Source organism: Biomphalaria glabrata, chromosome 8 (assembly GCF_947242115.1).
Source record: "Biomphalaria glabrata chromosome 8, xgBioGlab47.1, whole genome shotgun sequence".
NCBI lineage: Eukaryota > Metazoa > Mollusca > Gastropoda > Planorbidae > Biomphalaria > Biomphalaria glabrata.
The window spans coordinates 11,657,177-11,679,852 of NC_074718.1; the positions used below are offsets into that span (position 1 = coordinate 11,657,177).

The following is a 22,676-nucleotide window of genomic DNA, read 5'->3' on the forward strand; positions in this document are numbered from 1 at the left end:
TATGAAGCTATAAAACATAAAGGAACCAATAAGACAATTTATTACTGGTAATTCATTAGTTTGTGTAACAGCGACATGGGGGACGATTACTTCAGTATTCACAGATATGGCTAAATTTGTGAGTTTAGTCCCCTTATATAATTACTAACGCTATTTCTCCCTCACATATTTTCCGATCAAGTTGATACTTTAAACCAGTGATGCCCAAAGTACGGCCCGCGGGCCAGAACCGGCCCGCGATGTGGTTCTATCCGGCCCGCCGAAACGTCGGCACAAAAAGTAGATAATCTTCCCCCCTTAAAATAGTTGTATATGTATTTTTACCTTCGTTGGGGCCCTCACTTTTCTCTGATGGATTGATACCATGACCTTTAACGAGTGTGCGATTATGAGTTTATGAAATGGAACTCTGAATGTAGAATCTACCAGGAAAAGGGAATGGATCTTTTTTTGTGTAACATGATAATAAGCCAACATATTTGTTTTGTAAAGAAATCTCGTCGGGGTCGCCCGTTGTGAAGAAACAATTCCGTTTTAAGTATAAACTGCCTTTTATTGTGAAGCATTCAAACATAACCTATTTACAAGGCTAACATTATCTACAGATAACCAACTCCAATAGATGACTTCCTTCTGAATATTTTCAACACACTCGTCACTTCCCGCAAGTCCCCTAACTCTCCGATACCCAACACTTGACCGTGTGTCACGGTTGACCACACCTAGTTACCGTGTCACAACAGCCTGGATGTTTCAAAGAGAAAAAAACAACATGCACAGCGGTATTATAAAACAAATATGAAGGCCTTCTTGGTTTGAGCCGCGTCTTATAATTGGTTAAGCTACGCCTTAGAGATTGGAGGATCGATGAGAATATTTGCCGAAAAGAGACAAGAAAATAAGTTGGTGGTAAAGGTGGCTAAAATGTTGCTCACATTTTAAGTAGAGAAATGAAACCATTTTAAGACGCTTAAAAAATTATATACTTTAACTATCCCATTAATAAATGTAAGTACCAGAAGCAATAGTTTCAAATAGTTTCAGGTGAATTTTGATTTCATTTTTCGTACCTTTTTGTTGATGTGGCCCGCGACACGCGTTTCGAAAGTTAAAATGGCCCGCAGGTCGAATTAGGTTGAGCATCACTGCTTTAAACATTTATTTATTATACCTAACGAAACATGAATCAATTAACAAAAATACTCAATTAGTCAACTAATCATTGGTAATTAAATATTTTGTTTGATATCGAATAAGGGAAATCACTTTTACATTATTGGTAGATATAATTTTAAAGAGAAAGTTCTTCCTCTTTAGATAGATTTTTAAAAATATTTTGCTTGTTTTCCAGTTCCTTGTGTTTTTCATCCACCAAATGTCCTCAACCTCTGTCTAGGAAATTCTAATATTTGGATGGGAAACTAAAGCTTTCTGTTCGGTTCAATGTCGTACACAGCCGTTGTGTTATTGCTACTCTTACTGCCAGGAGTGTCTTGGAAAATCCTCAGTCCCGCGATTTTAATCTCTCCTTCGTACCCGCCCCCTTTCCTTGACTGTTAATAAAACGTGTAGACCTCTCCCCCCCCCCCAGTTGACACTATTAAGTTGGTCACTTTGTGGCTATCGTGAGATCAGATTCTGACCTGGTCCCCGCTCCACGTTATTCACATGAGGATAAAAGACTGTCCGAAATGAGCCAGTCGTCAGCTTAATAGAACTGGACATTGAACTGGACATTGGCGAGTCACGGAATAAACCTCCATTCTGAATAAGCTCTAAAAGGTTTTAATTAAAAGGGCTTAATAACTGACGTTACTTGACGCGGGTCTTAAGGACATTAGACATACTTTTCACCAGGGAGGTGTCAAGTCTGCGCTGGCAATTTAAAAAGTCCGCTGGAAAGCTGGAACTTCTTGATTTCAGACTTTGGCTTCTTGACGTAAATGTGGTTGCTCTGGTGGGGGTCCTTTCAAAATATGTGACGTGGAATTATTTTTTTCTTTATTGGCATAGTGACAAATAACTTAAAGAGTGTCATTAAGGCCAACGACTTCGGAGGGACGTTCATATTTCTCTACAATTACTGAAGTACTCTGCCTGTCTTCGACGTAACTGACAGGAGCCCTCAGCGAAGTCAAGAAACTATCTGACCCAGATTACTGTCTGGACTTCTGAAATTGACAGCATCAGTCGTTTAATTTAAATGTAAAACTAAAGATAGTGTGTGGGTTGTCGTTGTTTTGTCTCCTTCTTTTGAAGCCACGTTTAAAGTAGGAAAAAAAAAAGGGGGGGAGGATATTTGAATAACGAAGTTACAATTTCATTGCAAGGGAGACAATATTTTGCAAAAGGGACATAACTGTGTTGGTTTTGTTGATTTTATACTAGAAGCAACATTTTCAAAACAACATAAAAACTTTTTTTACATGCCCCCCAGAAAATTCCCAATTTTATATAGTTTCCCGCATTACGATATTTCCTGATATTCAAATTATAGAAACTAAAATGGTTTTAAAATTGTTTTCGGGGTAAAAGATGGACCAGAATCAGTTTATCTCATGGACACAAACGATAGCTCTTTCCACTTTCGGTATTGATTAGTGATATTTCCACTTTTAATATTACATACGTTTATATTATTTCAAATATTTATCAGAGAAAGTCTTTGGCTTTTTGATTCCTTTCAATTCAACTCCTCTTAGTGTCTAGGGGGGGGGGGGCAGTGCCCCGGCGACTCCGCAAGAGAGAGTCCCCTCAAAATAGAAATAAAAACAAATAGCCAAGTTTCGAGGGCCAGCTACTTCTACTTTTTTTTATGTATTATTCGTATATATATGTATATATACGTATGTATATATACATTTATGTTTGAACTCTTGCCTTTTTACCGAGACAAGACTTTAAATCTTACGGTTTGCAACACTGTCATGGTTAAGAAGGGTCTTCCTGTAGCGTGCTCCTAATATAGAAATGCAGATCCGGATGTACGACAGTGGGTCAACCCAGGGCCTTACACGCCACAAGTCCAACATTATACATTTTTTAAACTAAAATGTACATATTAAATATTTAAAAAAAAAGAAGGACGATACGATTAAATGTACAAGTGCACTTTTTCTTGTATTATTAAAACGTGGATTTGTATTACAAAGCTTACATCAACTGTCTGTCTATCTGGTACAAATATTGTGCGCGTTATTTCTCTCACTTCCCAGTCTTGGATCAAGTTGATACTTTGCACAATTATTCATCAACTCATTCTGTATGTCTGTCTGTCTAGTAAAAAATTTGATATACTCGTGTTTTCTCCCTCACCCATTCCCAGATCAAGCTGAAATTTTGCACAATTATTTCTCGTAGCTGAAAAAAACAAGAGTCAATTTTCAAAAAAATTAACTAATTAGTTAATTAACTATTGGTAATTATTTATTTTGTTTGGTATCGAACAAGGGAAAGAAATCGTACTTGATATTCGTTATGTTGTATGTTGAATTAGTCTCCTTGAAGAGGCTGGAGCCCTGAGCGAAAACGTTTTTTTATGCATTTAAAAAGCGATCACGGTAACATTCACATTCACACATCTTCCTTCTTCCTCCCTCCCATTTAGTTCCTTAGACAATAGACGGCTGCGCTGGCTTGTTCATATACGCCGGATGCAGGACAACCGCATCCCGAAAGTCATTCTTTACGGGCAAATCGCGACTGGCTCAAGAAAAACTAGTCACCCCCTACCTCCGTTACTTGAATGTAATAAAGCGGGCCCTCAAAGCAGTGAATATTAATACTGACCATTGAGAGGACATGGCCCTAGACCGCACTAAAGATGGTGATCAAGAAAGCTAGGCACAGCGAGAAAACATGGGCCTTAGCTCTGGAAGAAAAGCGTGCCAAAATTAAAAATGGCCGGCTCCTCTACCACCAAGGCGAAAGCTACCTTAACCCGCGATACATGCGTACGGGAGTGTCTCTCCAAAATAGGCTCCACAGGCACATGAAAAAGTGTTCTTCGAGATGACCATAGCCATCCTACGACTCTAGGAGGCCAACTATAGATAAGTGTGCTAGTTGAACATACAATGTATGACCATAGCCATCCTACGACTGAAGGAGGCCAACTATAGATAAGTGTGCTAGTTGAACATACAATGTATGACCATAGCCATCCTACGACTGAAGGAGGCCAACTATAGATAAGTGTGCTAGTTGAACATACAATGTATGACCATAGCCATCCTACGACTGAAGGAGGCCAACTATAGATAAGTGTGCTAGTTGAACATACAATGTATGACCATAGCCATCCTACGACTGAAGGAGGCCAACTATAGATAAGTGTGCTAGTTGAACATACAATGTATGACCATAGCCATCCTACGACTGAAGGAGGCCAACTATAGATAAGTGTGCTAGTTGAACATACAATGTATGACCATAGCCATCCTACGACTGAAGGAGGCCAACTATAGATAAGTGTGCTAGTTGAACATACAATGTATGACCATAGCCGTTCTACGACTCTAGGAGGCCAACTATAGATAAGTGTGCTAGTTGAACATACAATGTATGACCATAGCCATCCTACGACTCTAGGAGGCCAACTATAGATAAGTGTGCTAGTTGAACATACAATGTATGACCATAGCCATCCTACGACTGAAGGAGGCCAACTATAGATAAGTGTGCTAGTTGAACATACAATGTATGACTGAAGACTATATTAACTTTTCTTGAAAGCACTACTAGTATCAATTGAATTTGTTTCAGGTGGGCCCAGTGTTGACAAGCTGTTACCAGGCGACCTCATCCTGAAGATCAACGGGGAAGAAGTGAGACGAGCTCCCAGGGAAAAAGTCATAGAACTGGTCCGGTCATGTCGTCAGTCCATCGTCCTCACTGTATGCCAGCCGTATTCAGACAATGTGAGTAGCTCTAGAGAAACAGACGTACTGATAGCCAGACCATCACTTTCGTATAGTGTTATCATGTTAGCAGAAGACCTGTTTTGCAAAAGTGAAACAATCTTCTGATTACTTGCATTATTCACGTTTTTAAGCGTATTTAAGGTATTACTTTGAAAATGGTACCTTAAAAAATATTCAACGTGGTTATTATTAATGGTTATACTTTGGCAACCACCTGGTGCTATCTCGTTTGCATTTTTGTTACATTTTGTAATTAAGTATCGAAATGACAATGAAGTGATTCAACTGCTAAACAAGCCTTGAATTTCTTAGTGAGACTCTGAGCAGTTTGTACATACCAGACAATAACATTAAACACTTACAAACTTAGGGCCGGGTGCTACTAACTTTGATAAACGCTGGTTTCAGTCGAAAGATTAAATTCAAATGTCAACATTGAACTGACCTTTCGTTTAACTGCATAAAGATTATTTCCTTTTTTACACGGCTTATATCAACTCTGTCTGTCCATTAAAATGTTTGTAAGCACCCAATCTCGGATCAAGCTGAAATTTCGCACAATTATTTATTTTACCCGACAAAACAAGAATAAATGAAAAAAAATTAACCAATTAGTTAATTAACTATTGGTAATTAATTATTTTGTTTAGTATCTCGAACAAGGAAAAGAAATTGTGCTTGACTGCTAAGGTGGTATAAGTTGAATTAGTCCCCTTTATACTTTGTGGAGAGAAAAGTTTGAAATTAACAATAGATAACTATAAAACCTTTTTTTCCCTAAGTACTTACTTGTCACAGCGGTTAGTGTATTGACTTGAGGAGGCTTTAGCCCAAGAGTTCGAATACAGGTCGTTCATTGTTTTTGTTTTTTTAATAAATCCATTTAAAAAGCGATCACGCAGATAACCCCTTCTTTCTCCCCCATCCCTTTCTTACTGGTCTAGACGTGATAGGATCATTGCGTACTCTGAAAGCCAAAAGCATGAAATTGAGCTAAACAAAAATAATTGGTAAAAAAAAAAATCGCACAAATTTATTATTGTTAGTCTAGATCTATTACAAATTTAATTAATTACAAGACAGATCCAAACTAATTGATACAACTACTTTTAATATAAGCTTTATTTTTGTAAAGTAATTTTTTATTTTCTTTTTTCTTGTTACTCCCTCAGTCCAACAGAAAGTCTGCCATACTCACGGCGGCCAAGAAAGCCAGGTTAAAAAACAACCCATCCAAAGTCAGGTTCGCTGATGCCATTCTGGTGAACGGTGCTAGTGTCACTCAGGTAAGTCAGTTAATGCCCGTCTGAGCTGGTGTATACACACACTGGCTGAGATACGTCCATTATTTATTTACATGACACTTGTCTTTAGTTCCCATTTCAACAAGCCGTGATCTTCTGATTGTCTTTATCTTTCGTTTTAAATCTACAACTGTTGTGAAAATAAACCACCAGAGTATGTTATGGTTGTGCCTGAAGTATTTGTACTATTGAAGTGTCAAGATTTCACACAGGTTGTTTTTTTTTTTACTGTTTGGCGTCCAAACAGGGTTTTTTTCAAACTTAGAGCTCGAAGAGCCTTCGGCTCAGCTCTTAGACATCAACAAGATTTCACTTGATGTCTAAAACAACCGAGTATGTACTGGAGTGTTTGTTTACGTGGAACTGTTTGAAATCATACCCACCCTGCAGACCATTGAGATGTTAACCATATGTGAGTTTGGGTCAAGACAACCTTTGGTTATTAAAGTTATTGTCTATGTGAGTTTGGGTCACGACAACCTTTGGTTATTAAAGTTATTGTCTATGTGAGTTTGGGTTACGACAACCTTTGGTTATTAAAGTTATTCTCTATGTGAGTTTGGGTCACGACAACCTTTGGTTATTAAAGTTATTCTCTATGTGAGTTTGGGTTACGACAACCTTTGGTTATTAAAGTTATTCTCTATGTGAGTTTGGGTTACGACAACCTTTGGTTATTAAAGTTATTCTCTATGTGAGTTTGGGTTACGACAACCTTTGGTTATTAAAGTTATTCTCGGTCATTGCTTCCGTTCACATACATTCACACACAAATCGAAATATGAAGATGTTTTATTGATTGTACTTATTACGGTCAAAACCCGCAGTGGGTCAAGTTGTATATAAAGAATATTAGGTCTCTATAACTAACCAAATAATAGTTTGCAGGAATATGACCCACCTTGTTTCAGCCAGTTCTGGCTTTTCAAGTCTGTAGTACGGTTATTATTTTTAGAGCTATAGACGCCGCGGCTGCTGATTCCAAACTCTAACTTTCCCTGCTAACGTCCATATCTAATGCCCAGACTGTCATCCACAGCCCCGTAGCTTAAAACTAGGAAGCTCGCTAGCTTCGTTGACTAGAGGTATCACTCTAGAAGATTTACAACAATAGAAGGATGATAGTTTAATATGTTTGAGTTTTACAAATAGGCAGAGTTGCTGTATCGTGGGTCTGGGGGCTCGTGCACAAGTCTTTGTAGCTATTTCCTTTTCCAATCTGTTTCATAGGTCGGTTGGTTGGTTTCTTCACTAATCTACGAATATGTCCTCTACTTCACTGTGTGTGTGTGTGTGTGACAGTATGTGTACAATGTAATTAGGATGGTTCATTGTACCAATAGGAACTAAAATATATTAAGTGAAAACTTCGAAGTAGTCACATATGATAGAATATTAGCTTATTTAAATTTGTAATCTGAAAAAAATGTTATGCAATGAAATATTTAGTTGAATTAGGTTTTATAACGCTACAAACATAAGCATATATATATATATAAATATATATATATATATATATATATATATATTATAATGATAATTATAATAATAATTATTATAATTATAATAATAATAATTAAAGTCATTATTGTCCGTAAGGAAATTTGTCTTACAATGTGTGCATTACATCAAACAAGACATTGTAACTAGAATAAAACAAAATGTACATTTACACCAGACTCACTCATAATTTACATGTGACAAAGTTTAAAATACAATGTTTCCATTGAATGTTTGCTTGTGAAATGAACAGTGTCATATATGTGTCTGCCTTCTGGTTTCTTACTTAGAGAAATACGTTTGTAAAGGAATGTCTTATGTTACAAAATTATGTCCCTTTTTTAATGTTGTGTCTAGCATCTAGTACTTTTCTGGACTTGTTCATTTCTAACTTTTTAGTCAATCAGTATATTCATTTCGTTGATGTTTACTATGACCAAGGATATATATCATTCCATTTATATTTTATCTATTCGCCTTCCAACTGTTTCGGAATGATCGTTGTCAAATAATAATTCACATCCAATGTATTCAAAGGGAACGTTAACAATCTGAAACCATTTTGTGTGGGGGGAAAGTGGAACAGAAGTCTGACCATATTCCCATCACGCCCTGAAGGGTCATTTCATAGGCCAACTTTAGAACTCAAAATGAAGAGAAACGGGGGATATAAAGGAGCTTAGCTCTACCAGACAAGTGTTACTATGTACATGGCCAGGCAAAACCTTTTTTTTTTTTTTTTTAAATATATCATTTTATCTCTTCGTTTCTTTCTATCTTTTTATCGTTATCTCGCTGTGTATAGACAAAGTTCTTCCTTTTTCCTTCCTCACTTTCTCTTGTCTTTTCGCTCTTTTTTTTTCTCTCCCACATTCTCTCCTTTACTTTGTTCGTTCGTTCTCTTCCTCTTCTCTCTCTCTCTCTCTCTCTCTCTCTCTCTCTCCCCTGATTTCGCCTCTTGACTGATGTTTTCTCAATTTGGTACTTGTCTCTTACCGATCTGACATTTCGAGAGGGGGAGAGATGGGTAAGCGAAGATACACACAAATTCGGTGTGGGGAGGGGTAGGTGGGCGGGGATGGAGTGGGGTCGAGGGTCAAGCTTAAATCGATACCTACTGCGCTCTGCATGGGGGGCATGGGTATCATTAAAAAAAAAAAAACTGAATCAATAATGGATTGCATTGGCTCTTTGAAAGGATGTTACCTCGTTCTTCTTCAAACTTTATTTTCTTTTTTTATTCAAGCCTAGATAAAGGCCTTAAGTGTAGAGGCGTGTACAAGTAGACATGTTATAAATGTAACTTTGTCTAGAGCTGAACTGAAACTGGTGTTTGGGCTTACACTGAAATGTCTCTAGACATGGTCATTTTAACTTCATTATGTATTCATTGAGTACCGTCACTAGGAGTTTAAACTTACGATTTGTCTATAAATGTATAAATAAGTAACCTTGTACTAGATCTATAGGTATAAATAGAAAGCTATATTCTATACTAATGTTAAAAAAGTTATCCCATAATCCTTGAAATATTCGCGCCACAAGACAATAAACGCGGAAGCACGTTCTGGTCATTTCCCTGTAATACCCAGATCTAAGAATAGGAAGCAGTGCTGAGACGTCGGCTATATGAAAACTTCTTCAGAAATCCTAAACCAAAATAGATTGACTGCAAAGCATATACAGCTTTTTCTGTCTTTACGTGCGGGGCAACGTCTCCAAAGTATTTGTCTTGTGGTGTAGCTATTTAAAACCACACGTTTGTTTGCATACAGTTAAAGTCAAGCTTTTTTTCTTTTACAAAGCTTATATCAACTCACTCTGTCTGTCTGGTAAAAAGTGTGTACACGTTATTTCTCCCACACCCAATTCTCGGATCAAGTTGAAACTTCGGACAATTATTTATTGACGTAGACAAGACATGAGTCAATAAAAGAAAGTAGCCAATGAGACAATTAATTAATGGTAAATGGTTATTTTGTTTCATACCAACAAGGAGACTAATTCTTCAGTATTCACAGATATGGCTAAATATGTTGGGTATGTTCCCCTTGAATAATTGTTAACTCTTATTTCTCCTTCACGTATTCTCCGATCAAGTTAATACTTTAAACAATTATTTATTGGACCTAACAAAACAGGAATCAAATTAGTCAATTAATTATTGGTAATTAATTATAGTGTTTGATATCGAATAAGGGAAATAGCTTGTACATTATTGATAGATATAGTTTTAAGGGCGGAGTTCTTCCCCTTTAGATAAGCTTTGTTTTTTTTTAAAAAAGGATTTTTTAATATTTTGCTTGTTTATAGATAATATTTCTGTATATTTAAGCACATAGATCTAAACTTTGCATTAAAATTTCCCTTTTTTTTTTCGCTAAACGTATTTCTAGTGATAAATTTATTTTTCAGTATCTCTATGTCTAGATTTGTTTGAAGTTGAACTAAATATCTCTCGCCTTCAGTTTAACCTCATGGCTTTCCCTGCAATCAAATATCATTGTGTGTTTCTTTTACACACACGTATCTTCCCTTCAAGAAAACAGGATTAGCTGGCCACAGGGAGGGGGCTGATAAACGAAGATTCCTTGTAATGTCTTTCAACAGAGTTGGACTTTTTTTTTTTAAAGTTTGTACAGGAATTGGCGTCCATGTAAGGTGGAAAGATGGAGCCTCGACCTTTTAATGAATGTTTTTTTCAGATTGATAGTATGACAGTATGAGGCTATGAGATTGGTTCTTTAGTTTGATGTAATGGAATTGGTTTCCTAATACAAACTTTGTAGCCAATAAATATACTGACGTCCGGGTGTAATAGTTGATTATACTTTGCTGCTCAAATACTCTATAAGATAGGCTGTCTTTAATATTTTCAAGAATTTTCTAGCATAAATATTTCTTATCCGTTATGGCAACCTCGGTTCGGACTTCTCCACTCAGAAATACTAACAAAGTAGATCTAGCACCAAGAGTGGTGTGTATGTATAGTGGCAGTCCAGGTAAACGTCAATGGATAAAGCTACAAAATAATCTTGAAACATTACAGCACCCTAATATATAAAAAGCATATTTATAAGACTGGATTATAATTCCCTAAAATGTATCTTCTTTAATAAAACATAACTTATTAAAAACATAAGGTAATAAAATGTTCTTAGAAACATTATGGGACAGTTTGCTTATCCCATACGCTAGAACAAACTCACATAAGAACTCTCTCTTTCTATTAGACATCAAAGAATAAAGTGAATGTCTAAATTAGTCAAACATTTAGTTGACATCTAATTAACACAATGACTACATGAACACTTAAATATAATCACCATCACCTATCCCTTAGTCTGTTGGGCAGTTGAGGCACCAAGCAAGACTTGTGAACCGTCTTTCTCCATTCCTATCTGTCTTTTGCCTTGGAAAGAACCTCTTTCAATGGCAGGCCCGTCCATTTTTTTGTTTCCCATTGCTTTTTTTTTTGCCTTTTTTCTTTTTTCCTGGTACTGTTCCCTGAAGGAAGATCTTTGCGAGCCCCGAAGACCATGTAATATGGCCATAGAGCTTTAGTTTGCTTTTTTTTTACACTAGTTAGCAGGTCATGGTGGGGTCCAATCGCTGTAGTAACCCCCGTCTCTTCGTTTGTGATGCGGTCTTTAAATACTAGATTAACACCTAAATAAATACATAGCATGAACTAACCTTTTATTGAGAGAGCGTTGGTAAATGAACTGATAATAATGTCGAGAAATTGTAACTCATGAAACACACTTGACTTGCTGAAACTCTTTGAACGAAGTATTGGATATGCTTGACATTTCAATGTAGTGTGAATGCAATCTTCAGATCAACACAGACGTTGAGACACCAAGACACTCAGTTCATACAGTTCTGGTTGTTTTTTTTTTATGCGCTGGGGTAAAAGAAATCAAGTGTGCCGGAGATGAGAATTTAATGACTCCTTTCTTGGGAGAGTGAGTGTTATTGAAAGATCACTCGACTGAATGGCATGAAGAGGTCATACTCTAAATGTTCTGGAATGATCGCTTCATACAGAGTGTATCGACAAGGGATGAAAGACTGATCACTCGACATTGTTGTCTTAACTTCTGATGGCTTACTCAACGTCCAGCGTTAGTCTCCCTTTCATTATATAGAGTTTCACAGAGTCCTATTTCTGTAAGCAAGTATTGAGGAGTGTAAAAGAGTAAGATAAAACCATGGTCTGTATTGTTGAATTGTGCCTTGATAGTGTCTAGTTAGGTACAGTTGCCTTTGTATTATTTGGTATTATTATCATTATTTAAAATAGCGATAAAATAGCGATTTTCCTTTAAAAGTAAAAAGTATATTTATTTTTTTAGATCATGGTTGATTTTCAAGACTGAATGTTTCTGTGTTGTTTTTTTTTAAGTTTTAAGTTTTTCTAAGTCAAGTCTTCTATGGCTGGAGCTGTAAACCCGGAAAATGTTATTCCATAATTTAATAGTACTTGGTGGTCTCAATTCCTATTATAAGCTCACACCTTCTTCATATACAAAAGTCATTATTTATTTGGACAATTTGTCCATTCTATTATCGAGCTGAAATTTTGGACATAAACTAGTGCTGCGTGCATTTATTGAAGTCTCTAGAAAAAATCGCGTCCTTATTTATTGAACGAATGTTTTGTGTTTACGTCATGTGGTTAAAGTATTTCTAATTGGCGGCCATTGGATTGTCCATTCATTGAGATGTAATGTAGGATCTTGATCTATATATAGAGAGATTTATGTTTGTAGTATAGCCGGTTTTCTAAGTTGTTAGATCGTCGTACTTATTACTCGAATGTCGTGGGTTCGATCCTCATACCGGACAGGGTTTTTTTTCTTCTTATTTTTCAAAGACAAACCAAATAGGAATAATTAGTTTTCTTCAAATATAAAGTTGGAATGGATTTATTTTTCTTTTATTACTAAAGTTTCAGCACAAATTTGACTGCCAGGGGACAGTAGACTTTACACTAACACTAGTTCGAGCCGGTTCTGCGTTAATATCCATCTTTGTCAGTTGACCAAGCTGTATCCTCCTTAAGTTTTAGCTTTAGACTCATCCAGAATGTTGTGTTTGGAACTGTTTCAAAGTTGTCTTTATTTATGGCATAAGTCCAATCATGATTGATCTTGAGGGAAATTCGGCATGGAAGAATGTTCAAGTGTATCTAGGGGAATTAAATGATGCGTTGGCTAGGCTCTGTGTCTCCCTGTAGTCTGCCCTCAATCTATCAACTAATCTCTTCACATGTCCTATTAAAATGATAAAGTCTTATTATTTAGTTGCGTGTAGTTAATCACGTAGCAATTTTGTGCAAGATTCATGTCTATTTTTGAATGGCTAATTTGTCCTCGTTTAAATTGCAGTTAACTGTATGGTTAACCAATTCAACTGAGTACTAATGGGCTGGAGAAGAGAAGAACTAAAGAGGGGAAACAGAAAGGGGATATAATACATTAAAAATAGACGACAAGTTAGATTTTAAAAAATACTTTTATATAAAAAACGAAGCTTATATTAAGTGAAACTGCATCAGTAATTTTGAAACTTAAAATTGAATCCAATACATGCCATAGCATAAAGGTTTGTAATCCCAAAAGGTTCAAACGTTCGGTTTATCAGATGACCTTAATTTCTGTATGTGATCTCAGAGCACTACTCTTGTTTGTCGGGGCACGACTCTGCGGGATCATTGTTATGGTTTAGTACACCTTCTATATTACATGCTCGATACAGAATGGACCTATCACTTATTTGGACACTTGGGGGTGTGATATCTGGGAGGTTTCTGTGCTGCCTTTTCAAAAGCAATAAAAGAAATTGCTTGATGTTGAATTCGATGAAAGGCCGACATGTTTTGCCAATAAGCTATTCTAGTACTTCTAAAAATAGAAAATGATATTAGCTTAATCTTTGTTTATAATTTTAACGAAATATATTTCTCTGCATGTTTGTCGGGTTACGACTGTGCGTGATTATTGTCCGAGGTTTCCCGCAGCCGATTTAGTAAATTTTCGTATAAAACAGAATGAATTAAATTAATTACGACTAATTAACTTAACTTGTTGTCTCTCTTTTTAATTAATTATATCCCCTTCTGTTTCCCTCTTTATTTCACTCATTAATACTCAGTTGAACTGTTTAACCATACAGTTAACTGAACATCAAACGAGAACGAATTAATTTTTGTTATTGATTCGTTGTCATCGAAAATGAGTAATTGTACAAAGTTTCAAATCGATTGGAGAATTGGGGAGTGAGAGAAATAACATGGACAAGATTTGTGCCAGACATACAGGTGGACTGACTCGATATAAGCTCGGTAAAAATCAGTTTAAAGAGTAAAGAGAGTTGAATACCCAGAAAAGAGAAAGAATAGATGATTGTGTGAATTGAGTAGTGGGTCAGGTTGAAACTAGATTATTAAAAAAAAGTTTTGGGGATTGACAGTATTCAATTTCAAATTTTCTTGTATTGTGTTTGTTCAAGTTCCTTGTTTGAATAACTTATGAGTGACTAGAAAAGACTTAGACTAGACTTACACTAGACTTAGTGTCAGCGTGTCTTGTCTTACGAGATACACATCCAGCGTTAAAAGGAATAAGTCAGACAAAGAAGACTGTGAAGGCTATTGAAGTTGGTCACTTACACACCGTCACCAACGAAACGTCATTTCTATAGACACTTTTGTTTCTCTTCTCTCCACTCCCCAATAGTCTCCGTAGTGGTCATTCCTCAACGAATGTTGTTATGGGTGTCCTGTTTCCATTAAGATAATGTCATGTGGCCAAAAGTCTTTTGTTCTAATTTCTATGACCAGATTGCAGGTTGAAATGAACTTAAAGGGAAATAACATTCAAATATCCAACCTTCTTCGTTATTTTACTTTTAAAAAAACTAAGACTTATATTTTTGAACTGAAAAAAATTAAAATCTATAATTTCTCTTATTGCACTGCCTTAGGTTGTAGAGCTGTGATAGTCATCTATATAGACACTACTGACTTTAGTCATCTATATAGACACTACTGACTTTAGTCATCTATATAGACACCATTGACATTAGTCATCTATATAGACACTACTGACTTTAGTCATCTATATAGACACTACTGACTTTAGTCATCTATATAGACACTACTGACTTTAGTCATCTATATAGACACTACTGACTTTAGTCATCTATATAGACACCATTGACATTAGTCATCTATATAGACACTACTGACTTTAGTCATCTATATAGACACTACTGACTTTAGTCATCTATATAGACACTACTGACTTTAGTCATCTATATAGACACTACTGACATTAGTCATCTATATAGACACCACTGACATTAGTCATCTATATAGACACTACTGACATTAGTCATCTATATAGACACCACTGACATTAATCATCTAAATAGACACTACTGACATTAGTCATCTATATAGACACCACTGACATTAGTCATCCCAATAGACACTACTGACATTAGTCATCTATATAGACACCACTGACATTAATCATCTAAATAGACACTACTGACTGGGTATTTTCCAAAGCTGAAATACAATTCATAAGTTCTTATAATATTCAATTCAAGGGGAATTTAAAAGTTGCTGATAGTATAAGCGACATACGCTTGAAAGTGTATTTGTAAATTGATTCGGTTAAACCCTCAACTCCTACTTCATGATTCGGTTAAACCTGACAATTTCCTTTAACTACTACTTAATGATACGGTTAAACTTGACAATTTCCTTTAACTACTACTTAATGATACGGTTAAACTTGACAGCTTCCTTTAACTACTACTTAATGATACGGTTAAACTTGACAATTTCCTTTAACTACTACTTAATGATACGGTTAAACTTTACAATTTCCTTTAACTACCACTTGTTGATTCGGTAACTCTTTACAATTTTGAGACCGAGTGATGGAAAACTGTTTTGCAAGAGATTCAAGTGAGAAGTTCTGCAAAGGATGAGGAGAGGAGCAGAGATATCTAGCCTGGACATCTGGACAGACTCTAATGACGTGTTCAAACATTCAGTGTTAAAACATTCAGGAATATACTTTTTTTTCAAATGAGAGGGCAAGTAAGAACGTTCTAGTGGACCTGGTTCACATCCAAGAAAATGTTTTTCTTTAGGCACTTGAATCGTAACAGTTCTTCTACATACTATATAGCATTCGATTTCTGTTCATAGTCCTGCCTGTGGAATCCCGCCGCGCAGGTAGGGGGCCGGGCTCTCCGCCTCGAAGGAGCCCACACAAGCGAGCTGGTGGTTCAGGGACAAGAAAGTAAATACTACTGGCCAACACTCCAAGACCAAAAGTCTAAAAATCTTACAATGGAACGCAGAGGGCATCCAAAAGAAAAAAGAAGCTCTAAAAATATTTCTGCATGAGAAAGAAATTGATGTAGCTTGCATCCAAGAAACTCATTTGAACAGTAATCTTCGTTTCTCCATTAGAGGCTACACCTGCATCAGACAAGATAGAGAAATCAGACCCAAAGGAGGAATCCTCACCCTCATTAAAAATGATATCCCTACCACAGACATAACTATGCCCAACTCCTCAGAATCAGAAATAATGGGAACTAAGCTAATTCTCCCAGATGGAAATATTAATCTATTAAACTGCTACTTCCCACCAGACAAGGAAATAGAGATTGACCACATTCAAATACCTGACCAAGAAGACTGTCTTATCTTAGGAGATATGAATAGTCACTCTCAGAGCTGGGGATACCCAGACCTAAATGCCAGGGGAGAAGAAATTGAAGAATGGCAAGCAGAGAACAGACTTATCTTGCTAAATAAACCTGAGGACAAACCAACCTTTTTTTCAAGAGCCTGGCTAACATCAACCACTCCAAATCTAGCCTTTGCAACAGACAACTTATCCAAAAAGTGCACTAGAGAAGTTGCAGACCAGCTAGCCACCAGCGACCACAGACCCATATTGATCAGTATCGATACCTCCTTCAAAATATCAGAAAACTCCACCATCCCCAGATGGAACTACAAAAAAGCCAACTGGCACCTATTCTCAAAGCTCACAGACCTATATACAACTTCAATAAACTGCAAATCAAATCAGGTTAATAAGTCATTCTCAGCTTTCTCCAAAGCAATACTCCTAGCAGCTAAGGAATCAATTCCTAGAGGAGCAAGAAAAGATTATATCCCCAACTGGTCTGATCACCTTCAACAACTCCACAATGCCACTATTGAAGCCAGAAACACAGTAGAAAATAACCCTTGTATAGAAAATAACATAAATCTAAAAGCAGCTAACGCAGTTTTCAGGAAAAATTACCTTTCCGCCATGAGGAAAAGTTGGCATGAAAAAACAGAACAACTAAACGTAGATAGAGATGGCCACAAACTCTGGCGTATAGCCAAATGTCTCAACCAGGAAGAAAACAGAACAACTCCTATAGTAATAGAAAAGGACAACAAACCCCTGAAAGGCCAAGAAGCAGCAAATGAATTCATTAAGTTTTTCCAAAGCATAGGACAAATACAAATTAATGAAAGTAGAAATAAAGATGTAAACTCAGAAATCCAAGATAAATTTAAAGAAAACAATCCAGCTTACTCCTTGGGAATGACCACTAATCTTAAAATGAAGGAACTAGATGAATCCCTAAAAGCCCTCAAACCAAAACAAGCCCCGGGCCCAGACAAAATATCAAATGACATGCTTCTTCACTTGGGTCCTCAAGCCAAAAGAAAACTGCTACAATTATTCAATGCTAGCTGGAAATCTGGCAGAATTCCAAACATCTGGAAAAAAGCCATTATGATCCCTATACTAAAGCACGGCAAGCCAAGAAATAAACTGGATAGCTACCGTCCCATCAGCCTCACTAGCTGTACCTGCAAACTGATGGAAAGAGTGATAAATAGAAGGCTGACATGGATCCTTGAGTCAAATAACCTACTCACTGAAGCCCAGGCTGGCTTTAGAAAAGGCAGATCAACAGAAGATCAAATTGCCTTCATCACACAAGAAATAGAAGACGGCTTTCAAGAAAAGAAACCAACAACAATTGTGTGGGTTGACTTAGAAAAAGCATTTGACAAAGTCTGGGAACAAGGTCTCTTGCTCAAGCTAATCCAGCATCACATATCCCACAGAATGTACAACTGGATAAAGGAATACCTAAATAATAGAAAAGCCTTAGTTTGCATGCAAGGACAAAGAAGCCACACAGTGGGTATAAAAAATGGTGTCCCCCAAGGAGGAGTCCTATCCCCAACACTTTTCCTAATATTCATAAACGATCTAAATCAAAACCTACCCAAAAAAGTTAAGAGCAGCATGTATGCAGATGACCTTGCCTTAATTAGCACAGAAGAATATGTAGGAACATCGAAATTTCGATTACAAGATGCTCTTGATAAACTCAATAATTGGTCCAAAGACTGGGGCATGTCCATTAACACAAAAAAGACAACATATACCATATTCTCACTGTCAACAAAACAACAAACAATAAAATTAACATTAGATAAGGAAGCTTTAGAAAAAAATGACAGCCCTACTTATCTTGGAGTCACCTATGACCCGAGACTAACCTGGAAAAACCAAATAGATAAAACACAGAGTAAAGGCATCCAGAGACTATCCCTCTTGAAAAAATTAGCTGGCACAGATTGGGGAGCAAATCACAACATCCTGAAAAAGACCTATACCAGTTATGTAAGACCTGTACTAGAATATGGTGCCACAGCATGGGGCTCAGCAGCCCAAACCAACCTTAGAAAAATAGACAAGGTTCAAAATATTGGTCTAAGGATAATGACAGGAGCAATCAAAACAACACCCATAAGAGCTATGGAGGAAACCGCTGCCCTGATCTCTCTGGATGAAAGAAGAGAAATAAAAATCCTTTCCCAATTCACAAAATTGGAAACCTTGGAGAGGCACCCACTCAGAACAAAAATCCACAAAACTGGCACAAAAAACCGTCTCAAAAGGACCAATTTCATACAGGAATCTCTAAACCTAAAAAAGAAACACCAACTTGAAAAAATTACTCTGGAATCCTCGATACACTATAATGAATCTCCACCCTGGGACGAAAGCCCTCTTCCTACTATAAGGGACCATATTGAAAACATAAAAAGAAAATCTGATTACAGACCAACAGAGCTCAAGGAAATAGTGAACTGTTTTCTACATACCAATTACCCTAGCAATCAGTGGATCAGAGTTTACACGGATGGCTCATCCCATAAAGCCACCACAAATGGAGGAGCTGGAATACTTATCGAATGGCCAGATGGAGGAAAACTAGAAAAATCCTTTGCAACTGGAGAGCTCTCTGACAGTCACAGAGCAGAAAGGGAAGCACTAGCACTAGCTGCTACCATGCTAGTAAATCATCCAAGTTCCCCTCACAGTCAGATTGTCTTTCTAACAGACGCAAAAACAACCCTCCAAAGCCTGCAAAACTCTGATTCCCCTTATATTAAAAACCTCAGAACAGCACTCACAAAGCTCAACCACAACAGCAAAAAAACTGTCATTCAATGGATACCAGCTCACATACAACTAGCAGGAAATGAGAAGGCTGACACACTCGCCAAGAGTGGGAGAACAAACTCACAAGTAAACTCTGCTCTCTATCCAGAAGAAATGAAGAAATTAATTGTAGATAAAATAAATAAGAAATGGACGAGCTCCCATCCAAATCACAAGAAAGATGATGCTTACTATAAGCTATCCCGACAAGACCAACGTCTAATCTTTCGACTCAGGACCAGACACAACAGAATGCGACAACACATGTTCCGGAAGCTCAAAATTGGAACCAGAAAATGCCGACCACGTCCTCCAAAACTGCTCTCTCTACCAAGAGGCCCATATAAGACATTGGCCCCAAATCACCCCAATAGAAAGAAAACTATATGGAGAGCTCCCTGATTTGGAAACCACTGCGCAGTTCATCTCATGTATTGGTCTAGTCATATGAACACTCCAACATAACAATGAGAACGATGAAGAAGAAGAAGAAAGTCACTTACGCATTTTAATTGATTTATCTTATATATGTATATATAAGGTCTATGTGCTTCACGCTAGGTTTGATTGTATAACTGAAGTCTACTACGTCAGGACATTAACGAGGTTGAACTCCCAAAGTGCAGGCCTCTTGTTAGGATTCCTAACCTTCCATTCAAAAAGAACATATCTTGTCTGCTCACGTGACAGTGTTTGACTTAGGGAAAATTACACTGTCTTAATTCTCACTCAGCCGGTTTAAATTTAAAGAAAGCATCCCCTAAATACACACATGCACGTGAGTGCACGAACACACACCCCCTCACCTACACACACACCTAGCCATATATAGCCAGCTAAGAAGTGAACGAGCCGTGAGCCGTATGTGTTTCTGTGTATAACGTTCAGAATAATTGAATCGTAGAAGCCGAGCTACATGATCCAGAGGGCAATATTTATTCAACAAACAGAATCCAACTATTTCCTAGTTTCATAACACAAGCTTGGCTGACTTTCTTGGAACGACAGAAGGAGACATGAACTGAGAAAAGAATCGAGATGTTTATATTTGCTCCTTTCTTCTCTGTAGTTTCTCTTCAATAGTCCAGACTTGCAGTTTAGAGGAGCAGAATTTTCAGATTGGTTTTATTGAAAGTCAAAGTTGTACTGGAGCTACCATCTTTACACTGCGCTGAAACTATTTTACTAATATTGAATTTCAAACTTGCACTCTGACAATGTGGATTATATTTGGTGTGCACTGCATGTTTTCTTCTAGTCATTCAGTTCAAATGCCTAATGTTTGGGGCTCATTGTTCTATGTTGGATTAGATCAGCGGTTCTCAACCTTTTAAGCTCGGCGACCCCTTTTTACAATCCCCCACTCTGCCGCGACCCCCTCCCCCATACGCAAATACAGAATTGTAGGGTAGATAATAACAATCCATATTTTCGATGGTCTTAGGCGACCCATAGTTTGAGAACCCCTGGATTAGATGAATCAAAGACTGTAGACAAAACAAACATACATTGCCAATGTGTGACCTTTGTTGATTGAACCTTTGTTTAAAGAGACACCTTATCGAAAGCTGAACACCTTGACTGTGGCGTATCTAGTGTGTGTGTGGGGGGGGGGGAGAATTTGAAAATCCCCCCGGCCCCCCACTTGATAGTTTTTATATTAAATATTAAATATTACGCAAAATGCAGGGGCCCCCATAGAGGTCAAGCTCCCGGGCCCCAAAATGAAAAATTCCTAGCTAAGCCTCTACTACCATATGCTTTGTGAAGACAGCTGTAGAGCTTTGTTTTTCGTAAGAAATCTTTTCGAAGTTACTGAAGGATCAAATTATTGTTACTGTGGGGAAACCTTTTTACGTTTATAGGGATGGACCTTAAAAAGAGTGGTCATTTATAACAGTCTAGACAATTAGTTTCTAGAGTTACATACGGTGTGATATTTCCTTTTTGAATGTGAAACCAGAACCCTAGAAATCTATTTTTGTAACAACTTATTGGTTTTTAAAAAATAACAACGCCAATGAAACGATACAGTAGCATAGTTTTTGTCTTTTAGTGTTTAAACTTAAATATACTTAGGGCAACTTATATGACTATAAATAGCAGATCGTTTGGCCTGTGACTTAAGTACTTTTAAGTCTAATGGTTTTGTCCACAACGACAGTTGGAGAATTCTAGCTTTGAAGTGTGGACAATGTTCAAAGTAGAAACGAAAGGTATAGATATATTGAAAATTACCCATTACAGACTGATATCGTTAGCTCAGAACAAAAAGTTTAATTATCTTTCTTTGAAAATTAGATCAAGAGTCCTTGACCTTTTTCTTGTACAGTGAAATAAGCGGTAGCGGTCATCTTTTCTTGTGAAGAAATAGATTCTTGAAGTTTGACCTAGATTTGTGCCAGTGACTGATGAATCAAAACCAAATACATGTAAATGTAATGGCGCTAAATAAGAATACGCCATTCTAAGAAAAAAAAACTCAACTGTACAGAAATGTTGAAAACTTTTAAATTGTATAACTTTGACTTGTATATTAACAATCTGGGCAAGTTGTAACTCAAACGGATATATTTCTATGTGATTTTATTATTTTTCAGAATGTCGAAACCACTCTCATACGCCTTGCTTTTATTGAAACAGACTGGTGATTTAAAATAGTTTTGGGTGTTTCAAATCTTGCAGAATCCCCCTATAGTCCTATACTGAAATGCTATTATGAGATGGAATGTTTCGTGGCATTAAACAAAGTACATTAGCTCTATGTATTCATGCAATTCCATTATTTGAGCACTATGTTTACTCTTGTTTCAGACTCAGTCGCCCCAGGAGAGTTACGCCCCCTTTATGCCGAATGTGTTGAAAGTCTTCTTGGAAAATGGCCAGACAAAATCGTTTAAATACGACAGCAAAACCACTGTCAAGGTTAGTGCTCTCCCTTGTTGCTAGCCCCACTTGCACATCGAATCTATATCTATCACAGCCATGAAACACGAGCAGTAATGTAGAAACTAGACCTCGGCCATCATTCTTTTGTTTTTCAAATGTAAAATGATTCTCCACATTTCCTGAGACTGCCTAAACTGTGTGCTATTTTTTTTTACTTCAAAGCTTATACCAACTCACTCTGTCTGTGTACACGTTATTTCTCCCGGTTCCCTGGCATCTCATCCTACGAGACATTTCATCATTGCAACATTTCATCACCATAACATTTCATCATTACTTAAAGTGCATTTCGCGAACATAACTACATGTAGGTGTAATTAAGTAATTTAACATACTGAGCAAGTAAACCCTAACCCTAACCCAGGTCTGTACAACATGGCAACGAGCTATTGGTCTAAACTGCCCACAGGTTGTGTCGTTGCTGGTCAGTGTTCAGGCCT

General features: G+C 37.0%; 1 protein-coding gene across 4 annotated transcripts in view; it reads left to right on the top strand.

Annotated features, from left to right (window-relative positions):
- Positions 1 to 22,676, top strand: part of LOC106060842 (uncharacterized) — a 149,603-nt gene that overhangs the window by 90,070 nt on the left and 36,857 nt on the right. For all 4 annotated transcript variants that reach the window (XM_056037580.1, XM_056037577.1, XM_056037578.1 and 1 more), the window contains exons 5-7: positions 4,765 to 4,919; positions 6,095 to 6,208; positions 22,102 to 22,212. In XM_056037580.1, the coding sequence (XP_055893555.1) occupies positions 4,765 to 4,919; positions 6,095 to 6,208; positions 22,102 to 22,212 (380 nt within the window). The remainder of the gene's footprint in view (positions 1 to 4,764; positions 4,920 to 6,094; positions 6,209 to 22,101; positions 22,213 to 22,676) is intronic.